The following is a 12321-nucleotide window of genomic DNA, read 5'->3' as shown; positions in this document are numbered from 1 at the left end:
TTTGTCTACTATAATTTATTAAATGATATCCTGGTATATTAAATGAGACTTGAGACTCGCCTCCTTTAGGCCATTAGAAAGAATACAGCCTTAAGGCAAGTCTGTTCCTACCAACAAGTTATGTCTCTCTTTCATATACAGTGCATGTGAAAAGCTAACTGAATTGATTTGTCTCTCATCTGGACTCCTGCGCCTCTGCAGCCGTCTGAGCTTCGGGCTGTCATCGAAATGAAAAGCAGATCACTTTCCACAGACAGTGCGAGACACACACAACTCTATCGAACATTGAAAGCTTCTAGCCTGTTAGTTACAGACAATTAGGGCATTAATGCTGAGGGTAGCTGTTTTTCTCCAGTACACACCAGTGGCAAAGACAGACAGCTATGAAAGCCAGCTGTGACAACGTTCACATCAGCTCTCCTAATAACCGTGACCTGGATCAGATCTCTCTCTGGTTCCTCCTGCAGCCGTACCACCGAGCACTCCAGCGTCTCTCCTCTGGGCTTGGCTGGTACACACAGGATTCATTATTCTGATTAAAGCCCTTGCAGAGATTTCCTAACCAGAAACATCAAACTATCATGAAGTAAAAACAAATCTCATGGGAAAATATCAGTTTTGATGAAATACAGGGCAGAGATACTGGGCTTCATGATAGATAGCTACAGTTTTCTATTTAACAGACACTGAGTCATGAAGAGCAGATGTCAAGATAATTTTATTATCTATGATGTGCAGTGTAAGCTGGTACTGTGGTTCACTCAAATTGACAATCAGATTGTTTTGGCATGAGGTGACATTTCCAAGTACTATTAAACTAATAAATGGCAATGAATGTTCCCTTTACAAGGGATCATTTGTAATGTCGGAGTAACTCGTGCTTTTAGGAGTTATCTACACAGAGAACAGAAATATGTACAACTGAAAATTCAAAAAAGAAAAAAACAGCTACACAGCTGATTATTTTGAGAATATTTGTATCAGAAAACCAACCATATGACAATCAGAACCTCAATGTTTCCATCATAAATAATCTCATTTTTTATTTTCATATTTTTTATAATGTTTGTTTATGAGATGAAGTGTTACTGAGAGTACAGCTCTTTTCTGAACCCGATTCTTTTAGAAGTTTCTTCCTCCCCATTGTTGCCAACTTCTTGCTAATAGTTTCTTGAGGCAACTGTTGTTGTGATTTGCCGCTATAGAAATAAATAACTTCCAGGGTTAAAAAGCTTGCTCAAGGGCATCCCAATGGAAGAAGTTCACTACTTCTTCTATCCTCCTGCCTGGAGCTAAAACCACCAACCTTTAGGTCACAAGACCAATTGTAGCCCATACAGACATTAAAGAGAAAGTCTTTGTCACCTAACCCAGGTAACTTTGCAATAGTATCCTTCACTGTCATTGGTATTTAGTTCAATCAGCTGCCTTGACGTTTAACTTCAAACCTTTTAACTTGCCCACTTTGGGTCACCAGCAGTCATTTCCCTTGCCTGATGTCCCTGAATGTAACTGACTTCTTGTGGCCTCTGATCATTCCCTTACTCTCCAGACCCACAGAGGCCATCATACAACTGTTTTAGGAGACTGAATCTGTTAAGGGACATCCACACATTGTTACATATGACTTTGTTGCTGACACTTGGATACTAGTGTTCTTTCCTACAGTTGCCTAGGTAACCTTCTAATAAATTTTCAACTCTGTCTGCAAATCATTTCCTGTGTGGATGCCCTGTAATTATGATAATTTATGTGCCATTAATGCACTTGTAAAATGTGTAAAATTCCCAGAGCGCCGTTTTGAAATTAAACACCACACTGACCTTGACATGTTTTTCCATCTTCGTTCAGTTTCTGTCCAGGAGGACACCTGCAGTAGAAACTTCCAATGGTGTTACAGCAGAGAGCTTCACAGCCTCCATTGGTCTCCTCACATTCATTCACATCTGACAGGGGAAAAATACGACAAAGCACTGATGAAATGTTTATTCCTCGCTTTTAATCTCCTTATTATTATTTATTTACATGTGAACTAAAGTGAAACCTCTGAGAAAGAAGAACAAAGGATAGATCATGCTAAATGAAAAAGATGTACTGAAATAGTGTCTAAGATAAAACAGGGTTATGCTTCTTTGAGCATGAGAGACTCTCATTTCCTTTTCATGTTGTTCTATTGTGTTTTAAATGTCGTGCGCGAATAAACTTGGATGTGTCAAAAGTACTGAAGGGCCTGGAACTACAAGAAAATCGCTGTGGTAAACTCGGTGCCCTTTTTCCATCCTTCAGTTTGTTTCTTGGTACCAACTTGAAGGAAAATAGGGAAAAAAAGAAGAAAAAAAAGAAAAGAAAAGGTAGAATATATCCAGAAGAGAATCAAACTATAAACAGCGATTAATTAAGCGGAACAAATGGAAATATGAGGCAGTAACATGTTGCCCTCATTCACTCTTACCTGCAAACCTACTTCAACATGAACCAGAGCAAGGATTTGTCCTCTTCATGCAAAACATCCTGAACACTTCCACATAAGCTCACAGCTTTCCATTTCATTCCCAATCGTTAAACGTGCTGCCAAATCTGTCATCAACGACACAAGATAAAATCTTTCCCTGCAGTTCCCAAACTACCCATAATGACCAGGGTCAGATACAGGCGCTGACAGTCCAGCGTATCATAACTGAAGCAGCAGAGATTCCACATAATGAGATGTTAAAATTGAGAATAAACAGAATAATGTGTAACAGATTATTCAGTTTACACCACAGTTTAAGGACACGGATGCGGATTCATTGCATTACTATTAAATTTAGTTCATATGGAACATTGTCAGCAGAGATCATGCTCGGAGCAAAGTTTTATACCTGATGACACTGGGTGTTTTACTTGCCATGCCAGCAGAAGGAATCTTGGACTGAAAACTGAAGACTATGGAAAAAATTAAGGGGGAACATTCACTTGGAAGTTGGCACCTTGTAAACTTTCTCCACGTTCATAAAAAGAGGAGAGTTACTGTACAGACCGAAGACTACGAATGCAGAGAAAATTGCTTTATTAGAGCTTTTTTCCCCTTTACTAGCAAATCTTGCTCACGTCGCAGTGCCAGCGTCTAACCAGCCAATTATACCATTTCCCTCTCGGTTTACAACATCTGGAAATGTTCGGACTGAAAACAGCGAACTCTCTGTTGGCAATGAGTTGTCACCTTTAACATTAATACAATTTTATTACACAGTGAAACGTAATTTATAATCAGTTTATTACACCGATCCTTCTTAGAAGCAGTACAGCTAGAGACCTAATTTGTGATCCTTACCAATTTTTATATGGGACCTACATCACAGGAGCTTAAATTAATGGGTCTGGGTCCTGGGGTAAGAGAGAGTGCCCACCTTTTGCTACAGTTCATTTAGCCTGTAATATATGGACCGTGGAAAACGGCAGTCTCGATGCAGAAAAACAACCAGGCAACTTGACCTGAAGTCAAGGTCAGAACTGAGCACTGACGAATCCTGTCCATCCCCAGGCCACACACCTGTGGCAGCTTGAGCAGGGGTTTGAGCGGGGTCACTGTCACGCTCATCATTCTCTAAGTCTTTCTGCCCAATAAGAGAGCAGGAATGTGGAACTTCAATGGGTCAGGAAGAGAATACACAAAGCAGCAGTGGAATACTGAATGTCTCCCCTGGCTCAGTAACATACCATATAGTCCTTATTTCTCCATCAGGATGGCAGTTTTAATGAGCGAGACTTTGGATGGGCTGCACACAGAAATGGAGCTTTAATTACATTTTAGGTATATAAATATTAAACACTGTATATATTTTCCTTTTGCAATGGAGAGTATTTGAAAACACAGTAGATAAAAAAACTCCAAAATCTCTATGATAGTGTTCATTAGGGATGGGTACCGGTATCCGGTGCCATGATGGCACCGGTTCTGACATAAACGGTAGTAACCAGACCGAAAAGCAGCGCACATTTCGGTGCTTTATTTCGGTGCTTTTTTTCCTGAGATGTCATACACTTTGGATTCCAGCCAATCATTTTACATTTGCAAGCGTAGTAGGCGGGGCCAGGTACGTACGTTCTTTTAGAGCAGAGCTACAGATTAAAAATGCCCAAGGCGAAGCGGTCAAAGTCTGGCAGTATTTCACAGCAAAAGATGCAAACTCAGCAGCCTGCAACAAGTGCTTTAAGGTGATACTGTGCAAAGGAGGTAACACCTCGAATCTGATGAAACACCTGGCGACGCATAGCGTTTTTGTTAAAAGCCGAGAAATGCACCGTATTTGATAGCTTGCTGCGAGACCTCACACCGTGCACATCTACTGCGGGTGTGGTGCCTGTTATCGGTCCCGGAGTTAGCAACATCCCCCAAGAACCTGAAGAGGAGAGTCCTGGCCCCTAGCCCTGTCAGTATAGCAGAAATGATGATGATGGCAGCAGCAGCCGTTCTTCTCTGCGTGAGTAGCTTAATGTTGTTCGTGTAATTTACGTTGAGTAGGCTCACCACGTTATTACATTAATGCATGTAAGGTGAACTAGCAAACACCATCATAGTTACATGCGCTGTCTTCTTGTTTGATGGCAGATACTCCCTTCACCCTGGCCAAAAAGGCTAAAATGACCAAAGAAAAAGTGGGAAACAGCTAAACATGAGAGGTTTTTGGACAAAGTTTGTGTTCTTCATTCTTTAAGCACCGGTTCGAGCACCGTTTAAGCACCGGCACCGTTTCAAAAGTATCGGTTTGGTACTGGTATCGGATAAAACCTAAACGATACCCATCCCTAGTGTTCATACTAAACTAAGCTTAATCCAAAGCTGCCACGAAAACCAGCCACAAAAGTTATCTCAGATTTTTAAACCTAATGACTGCTGAGCTGAATATGGTGGCTGAAACAGAGGTTACAAACCTACTTTAACCTAGATGGGGGGGTTGGTGATATATTTTTCCATTGCACTCTAACCCATCTATCAACCCGTCACCAGACTGAACCTCCAGCAGAGGTACCAGACACTGAAACAAGAGCTTTAAAGTAGGGAAGCGTTTAAAGATCAACGCCATCCCGTGAACATCAGATCACAGAGGTTTCTTCTGCGCCTCTGTGGTGGGGATGAGTGTGTGTGTTTTTTCCAAAATGAGATCAGATGCCTGGAACATAGCAGTGTGTCTGCAGCCCAACTTCTGCCCTCAGTCAAAGGGCAGCGCTCAGGGTTGAACCCATGCCGTCTCTCATGAGACGATTTCACCATATGGTAGATACCTAGCTATGTCAGTTATGCAGCACACGCTTCTCTTAGAGATAAACCAATTATATGTCAATTTTAACATCACTGAATTTACACCAGAAATGAGAAAATATGATTAAATAAAAATCATTGAGTTGATGGTTATAAAATCTCATCTTTGGATGTATTCAAGGAGTTAGATGAGACAATCACTTAGCTCAGTGTTGCACAACAAAAGATAATAGCAGCCTATGTCTTGTTCTTGGTTTAAAAATATATGCCTTTAATTATTTTATCCATAAAATGTTAAAAATGCCAGTCACAATATGCTAAAGTGATGAGTTGAATATACAAAAAAAAAAGGAAAAGTCACTGAGCTGCAAAGACGCGTCTAATATACTTGATTTTTATTTCCTTTTCATCAAATTTGGTAGAATTACACTGAGAATTTTTACCACCAAGTTCTTCCCTCTTGCTGGTAGGACATAGGCAAAGCACCTCATGCCCAAGTCACCCAGAGGACATCCTAGTCAGTTTCCTGAGTCATCTCAACTAGACCTTTCAATATGGAGAAGTGACGGCTCTGAGCCCCTCACAAAAGACCAACCTCCTCATCCTGCCTCAAACAGAGAGTCCAGACACATTTCTCAGGATGCTCATTTCTGCCATTTTGACCAAAGTACAAATATTTGTTTTGCCAGAGGTTTTTCAAATGTCACTCAGTATTTCCTCTTGTCCAAGGCTTTTCTTACAGTTGTGGAACTGTTACTGAGTAAAATTTGAGATATTCATTGGTGGAAAATGAAACAACGTACATCCTGAAAACAAAATACATCTAATTTACTACGGCTTACTTTCATATTAGCCCGGCAGCAGAGTCACTGTGTTTAGTTTTATTTAGCCCTCTAACAAAGACGTGCTGATACAACTGCATGCTAATTTTGGAGGCTGTAGTTAGTGGTTCGGTATTTTATTGCAGTGTACTGAGAGCTTCCTGATGTTTATAGAAGAAGTGGGGCCACATTCCCCAAAACCAAGACCATCTCCTCTAACACCATGAAATAAAAAGCTCATAAATTATTACATTACCATTAAGGAGACGAGAGAAGAGACACTATTATATCAAATACTTATTTTTAAATTATTTACTTCATCATGGACTAACTACACTGACTACAAGACACCCCGAGCATAGGAATGACTAATAGCATCATTAAAATTAATTTCAAGCAAACCCTGGAAATGGTTCTTACCTTCTAACCTCTTCAAGTATAAATAAAGGTGGAGTTTCTTCTCATTGTTCTCTGAAGTCAACACAGTCATTGCTACATCGCCATGAAAGACAAACTGAGCTGTTATGTCTTCTTGAATTCTAATAAAAACACATCTTTGGAAATGTATGAAAACTATGTATTTCCTCACAGTGGACACTCTGTGCTAAAGCAACCTGTAAAGAATAAGAAAATAACGAAAGTTCCTCTAAACTTTTTTTAATGCCTCTTCAGAAGGACATATCTCTTCTATGAAAGTTCAGCTGCAGCAGATCTTCGAGTTTACATTTTTGTGCTGTATTGTGTGACTTCCTCAGATAAAGATGACCACTGCTCCCAGTAGGTTGAGGCTCATGTCTTGCTGGGCTAGCTGTGCCAAAGAAAACCTACCAGGCCTATGATATTATCTCGAGGGGGTCACGGGCTGGAAAAATTGCAGCATTCACTGAAGATCGGGGGGGGGGGGGGGGACACTGTGGATATCACTAAGCTTTTTCCTTTTAGGGCCCTGATCTAAAACCCTGCTGGTGTAGAAATGTGCTTTGCTAGTGTTCATTCTTTGCTCTATTCCCTACAGTCCTCACAGCTGCTTTCATTTACCAGGTGCCGCAAAGATGGGATTGGCTCGAGGTTGCATGAGATGCATTTGAGTCAGAAGTATCACTGAGACTTCTCTGCTGCTGAGCTGCACACGCGGCAAAAGGTGAATCACAGTTTACAACTGAGAAACTCACTGCCTATGAACTCACTGCCCACTTCACACTCTTCAAACTCATCCTCTCCTTTGACCTCCAGTTTAACCAATCGATAAAATGTTTATTGTAAAAGGCTCATTCGGAAAGGCAGGAGCACAAACCTGAACTGGTGAAATGGGCTCAACAAAGCTCACAAAAATATTATCAAAGTTCTCATTTTATAAACACAGTAATTCCTTGGAATGCCAAGTTTAATGTCAAGAAGCAGGCAGTGTCATTCTGATGTTTAGTCCTTCGGTTCAGGTCTAAATAAATCAGTTAATAGATTTATAAAAGTCTGATATTTCATGCATATTTATAAATATTGCTGAGAAGCTCTTCAGATGAGTCCTGCTGCCCAGATTTAATATAAAGCACGTTTAATATAAAAAATATCAGAAGTAAAAAATAAAGAAACTGCACATACTTATGTATCTTTCTTTCCTTCACCTCTGCAAGTCATCAGCTCAAGTTCAATACCGCCCCCAACTGGTAGTCTTCTGCTACATCAGTAGCTACATCAGTAGCATCCAGGTGTGAAGCCATTTCTTAAGCTGACACGCTGTGATCCAGCTCTGCTCCTATTCATCCTGTAACTAAAACACAGCTGCTACAATTCACAGTACAAGAAAACCGCACGCATCAAAGTGCCGGTTCTGATAAAACATCTTTCACTTTGGCGTGCCACACTGGCTTTTTCCAGAAAAAAAGTGCATGCCCTATTAAACATCTTATAATTTCCACCCTTAGTCATATTTATTGGATTCTTAGTGCCAGTTTGAGGCACGGGTTTCTTCCCAAAGCCCTGTAATTGTGGCCAATGTGCTGCTGAGATTTTGTTAAGTGGCACTGGCAATAGGACGTGGTGTGGCTTTCCTTAATCCAGAGAAGTTAAAAAAAACACCCTTTAATGAAAACCACACAACGACCTCTATGATGTGTATTTACTTCTATTGACAAACCGCTAACGTTTCCATGAAGTCATTTACAGTCTGAATCAGGCCTTGAGTAGAAAGTTGTATCATGGAGGAAGGTGTAGTTAAAACCTTTTAAAGTACTTCTAAAATCTAAAAAGAAAAAAAAAAAACATCCTCGTAACCAGGCAAGAAAGTTTGCTTCAAGATGAATCATTCAACTTGTGGAGTGAACAAACTCTGTCCACTCTCTCTGGGCCCAAGCACAAAAAGCCTCTGAAAGTCATGAATAAATGCACCTCCAACACTGACCCTCCAGAGCACGGCAGCACTTGGTTCCCAGTCAGTTCGCTATGGACACCGAGGAAAGAAAAGTTGCTAACTACTGTAAAAAAGAAGTATAAATGTTTATTAGTTGAAATAATTCTTGGTACCAGCTTAAAAAGAAATGACTTTTGTTGTCTTTACTTCTTTAAACAGCTCATAAAGTCAACAGTGGTGTTTTTCTGTGATTACAGAGTTCTCATGTGAAAACAGATGATCAGAATGTAAATTCACTGCTTATCTGTCGACTCCAACAGTTGTGTTTTGTTGTTGTTCAGTTCTTGTCCAAAGGCATGTGTTGACAAGAGGAAGAGACAAGCAGCAGATAGCTACACTGACAGAATCACTGAGAGGCTGTCTGACTCTCAGGTCAAAAAACGAATCGAATGACTGTAGTCTGCAGTACTCTGTGTGCAGCTTATCACAGCATATGACTGCTGAGACCTGTTTCCTTTTCTTTTTTTTAATTCTTGCACATTTGACCACAAGAGAATTCTAAGCGATATCAAAGAGACTAAATCCAGTGTTTACGTTTGTTTAGTGAACATTCTGCACTACTGAGTCCTAAACTCCTCTAATCCCTCTTTTGATGATCCATTTCACTGCACTGATAGGCAAGCTTTTAAATGTTTGTGCATATAAATGTGCAAAGGTTTGAGTGAAGTGTTCCTAGTGTGTATTTATGTGTCAAGGGATGACTGAACTGCTTTGTTCCCCAAATCATGCAATAGCCAGTCACCCCAAACTGAAGTGTTGCAACCTGATTTAGACAACCCCAATCTTCTTCCATAGTGCTGTTTTGACTAATGATCCGATGGAAGCTAACAGAGTGGAAAGCTCTGAGAGATGTCTGTCCGTTCAAAATAAAGATGTTAATTAAAGGTTTCTGGCATCTGTCACTCAGTCTTACTTTCAGTAAAAGTTACAGATAAAAGCAGAAGACTGCAGCTGCATGAACCCACGCATGTCTCTGGATAACATTTTATGATGTACACAGCTGAACAAGAGGACTTTGAGGGATTGCCGTCTGACCCTTATGCACGTGCTCTCTCACTGCTCTACCTGTTAGGACCTGTCTTCTCAAGCTTTGACCCAGGAGTTTAGAGCGCCTGGGAAAGCACACTGAGGTCTGCAGGAATCCAAAAATTACTTGTTGTGGTTTCCAGCCTGTCTCCGTCTTGGCTGCACACACTACAAAGGTATGCACAGGGCATGAGTGCAGGGAAAGTCGCCCGGAGCCAAGTGCTTTCAGGGCAAAAGATGGCAGGTACGTGACAGGCTACCATGGTCAAGAGAAGGAATAAACACTGAAAACATTGATGTTTGGATCGATTGATGCACAGCTGTGACATTCTGCATAGGACATCTTGGTTGATTAATATGTGAGTTGACCGGCAAGCTGAGTAATACTAATCTGAAATGACATATATTGCATTTAGAGTCTTTTTAATGAAATGACAGAATAATGTTAAAGAACATGAATGAACAGCTCAAAAACTTTGTCATTAAGATCAGTGATTCATAGGCCTTTTTTGGTGTTGTGATTATTTAAAATTGAAATGAAAATTGAAAAAGATGTTAACATAAACAGGATGCATCATAGGGTCTGTTGGCTGTTTTAAAAAAAAGGTCAGCTTCTGAGTCAGCTCGCTCTGATCAGGTCTGAGGGCGACTCAGCTGTACGACCAGTCCAAACATTAAAATTATGACAAATGCCAATAAGCTAAACAGAGAACTGGATAAATCTTTCTCCATCGCACTTGCACCACCCTCTCACAAATATTTTATAGCGTCTTTTCTTGTTTTGTGAATCCGATCACTTTTTTAAGCTTCCACTTAGATAAAGAAAATCAATCTACAGTCTGATTTTTTTAAAATACAGCCTTTGTATATGAAAGGGGCTTTTCTCACCTTTCACACCTCAAGTAACATCAGCATGAATGGCAGCGCAGTGAAAGATAACACTGTTGGGTGAATGCTTGCTGAAGCTAAATGGCTTCCATATGAACACACAGCAGTGGAAATAATGTCACAGATGGAGGAAAAAACAGAGATTTGGTTCAAAATGTTGAATAAACAAGGAGCTGATAAGAAAAACAAAGGCCAAAAAAAGCAAAATGAGAAGAAGATATGAGAGTTCATCTGAATTAATAGGTAGCCCAGATCAGGAGAATCGGGGCACCGCTGGCAGATGAAAGGATCAGTCCACACTGATTACGCCTTTAACTCTGTTTTGCAAACTCTTGTCACTTCTGATTTACACAAACTAGATGCAGTCGGCCCCTGAGAGACCAGGAGCGACCTTTTATCAGGAATGCTGTAAAGACTCTAATGAGATGGGGTGGGAGCCCAGAATCTCGGACAATTATGGGAGATTAGGGTACCGTGCAGGATGCAATGGCAGGTAGGTAGGCAAAGATGTGCCCCTCCCCCTGACTGCACTCCCTCTCATTAGACATGTCTTTCAGGACTTCGCAGGAACAGCGCTGTTCTCTCTCAGGGCTGAACGTAAATTTTTGGTTTTCAGTGTGGAACAGAAGACAGGACGTCCTTTTGTGTGAAAGAGAGACCAAACAACTGCTCTAACAGAAAAAAGAGCCGCCCTCTGCTTTCAATATCATTGTTTTAATCTGCTTTGAGTCAGCTGCACTGTTTCTTTCTTATGTTGCTGTTTTGGTTTTATTTTTTATTCCTGTTTCAATACACAGTCTGGTTGTCATAAGTGGTTCTTAAAATGGCAAAAATGTTCCGGTAAACGAAGTCCAGGCTAATCACAAAAATGCATCATGTGTGTCTGTGAGGGCAAAAATGTTTGAGAAAGTTTTCTTCTTGAATTTTATAAATTCTGTATTGTTTACATCAATATTTATTACTGGATTTCTTTACCCAGTACTGTTGCCACCTATGAGAAACCACTTGTGTTCATCTTTGCTATGCCTTTAAGTTATTTCTGAAAAAGAAAAATCCAAACATTTGCTGGTTTTATTTTCTTAAATGTGCCAGTGTTTTTCTCATATATGTATAATTTAACCTTCAATAAAATTTGGTTTTGACTGTTAGGAAGACACAAAAAAAATGGATGAAGGTTAAGAAACATGGCGACCATGCAGATCAAACTTTAGCTACAGCTTCTAGAATAGATGCTTCTTAGACAGAAGAGACAACTGAGTTTGAGCTTGTGAGAGAAAGAGAAAAAGGTTAGAGAGGGGAAATGAGATGGATGTAAAGAGATAAAAGAACAAAGAGGTGAAAAATGTGTGAGAAAAATAAAAGCTTCTGCTGCTGTTTTCCTGAGCCTGTACTACACAGCGTCCCTCATTTGAGCCCATCTAGATTTCTCGCTATGTTGGTTGCTAACAAAGCTACAAGAACAAGATTAAACCTTCAAATGCTAAAAAACGTAAAACATGCCAGTGACTCTTATTGGTACATTTAAACGCCACTTTAGAGAGAAAGTGTTTCGTAAAAATTTTTTAAAAAAGCAATAATAGCAAGATTATGCAACCACCTGACCTTGTTCAGTGTTTTTAAATCAGATCTGATTAACTTGTTTTAACCTTACATTTGTGTTTTTGAGAAAAGAATGAAAGACATCAAAATTCTCTCCAAGCAAAGTGAAAAAACAGACTTCAGCTTGTTCGGTCCTTTCAGCTGCAGCCTGTTAAACCCATCACAGAACAAAAGGGAAACCCTGCGAATGATTTAAACTGTCAGAGATTCCCTAGACGTTTACAATGCCACTGTCAGCTGTTTGACTTTTACAGCTTTCTTTTTTTTGTCCAACTTAAAAAATGCTCTAAAACTAAAACGGTAAGATTATAAGCAGATAAAACAAATGTTATGAGTCA

The 12321-nt window shown here is 40.0% G+C and overlaps 1 protein-coding gene across 2 annotated transcripts in view; it reads right to left on the bottom strand.

The window, feature by feature from the left end:
• The window catches only part of megf6b (multiple EGF-like-domains 6b), a 60297-nt gene that overhangs the window by 29663 nt on the left and 18313 nt on the right, over positions 1-12321 (bottom strand). For both annotated transcript variants that reach the window (XM_084928698.1, XM_084928699.1), the window contains exon 5: positions 1824-1946. In XM_084928698.1, the coding sequence (XP_084784824.1) occupies positions 1824-1946 (123 nt within the window). The remainder of the gene's footprint in view (positions 1-1823; positions 1947-12321) is intronic.

This window comes from Perissodus microlepis, chromosome 5, assembly GCF_051167445.1.
Source record: "Perissodus microlepis isolate ML-2025 ecotype Zambia chromosome 5, ASM5116744v1, whole genome shotgun sequence".
Classification (NCBI taxonomy): Eukaryota; Metazoa; Chordata; class Actinopteri; order Cichliformes; family Cichlidae; genus Perissodus; species Perissodus microlepis.
This window is presented reverse-complemented; position numbering and strand designations above follow the sequence as displayed.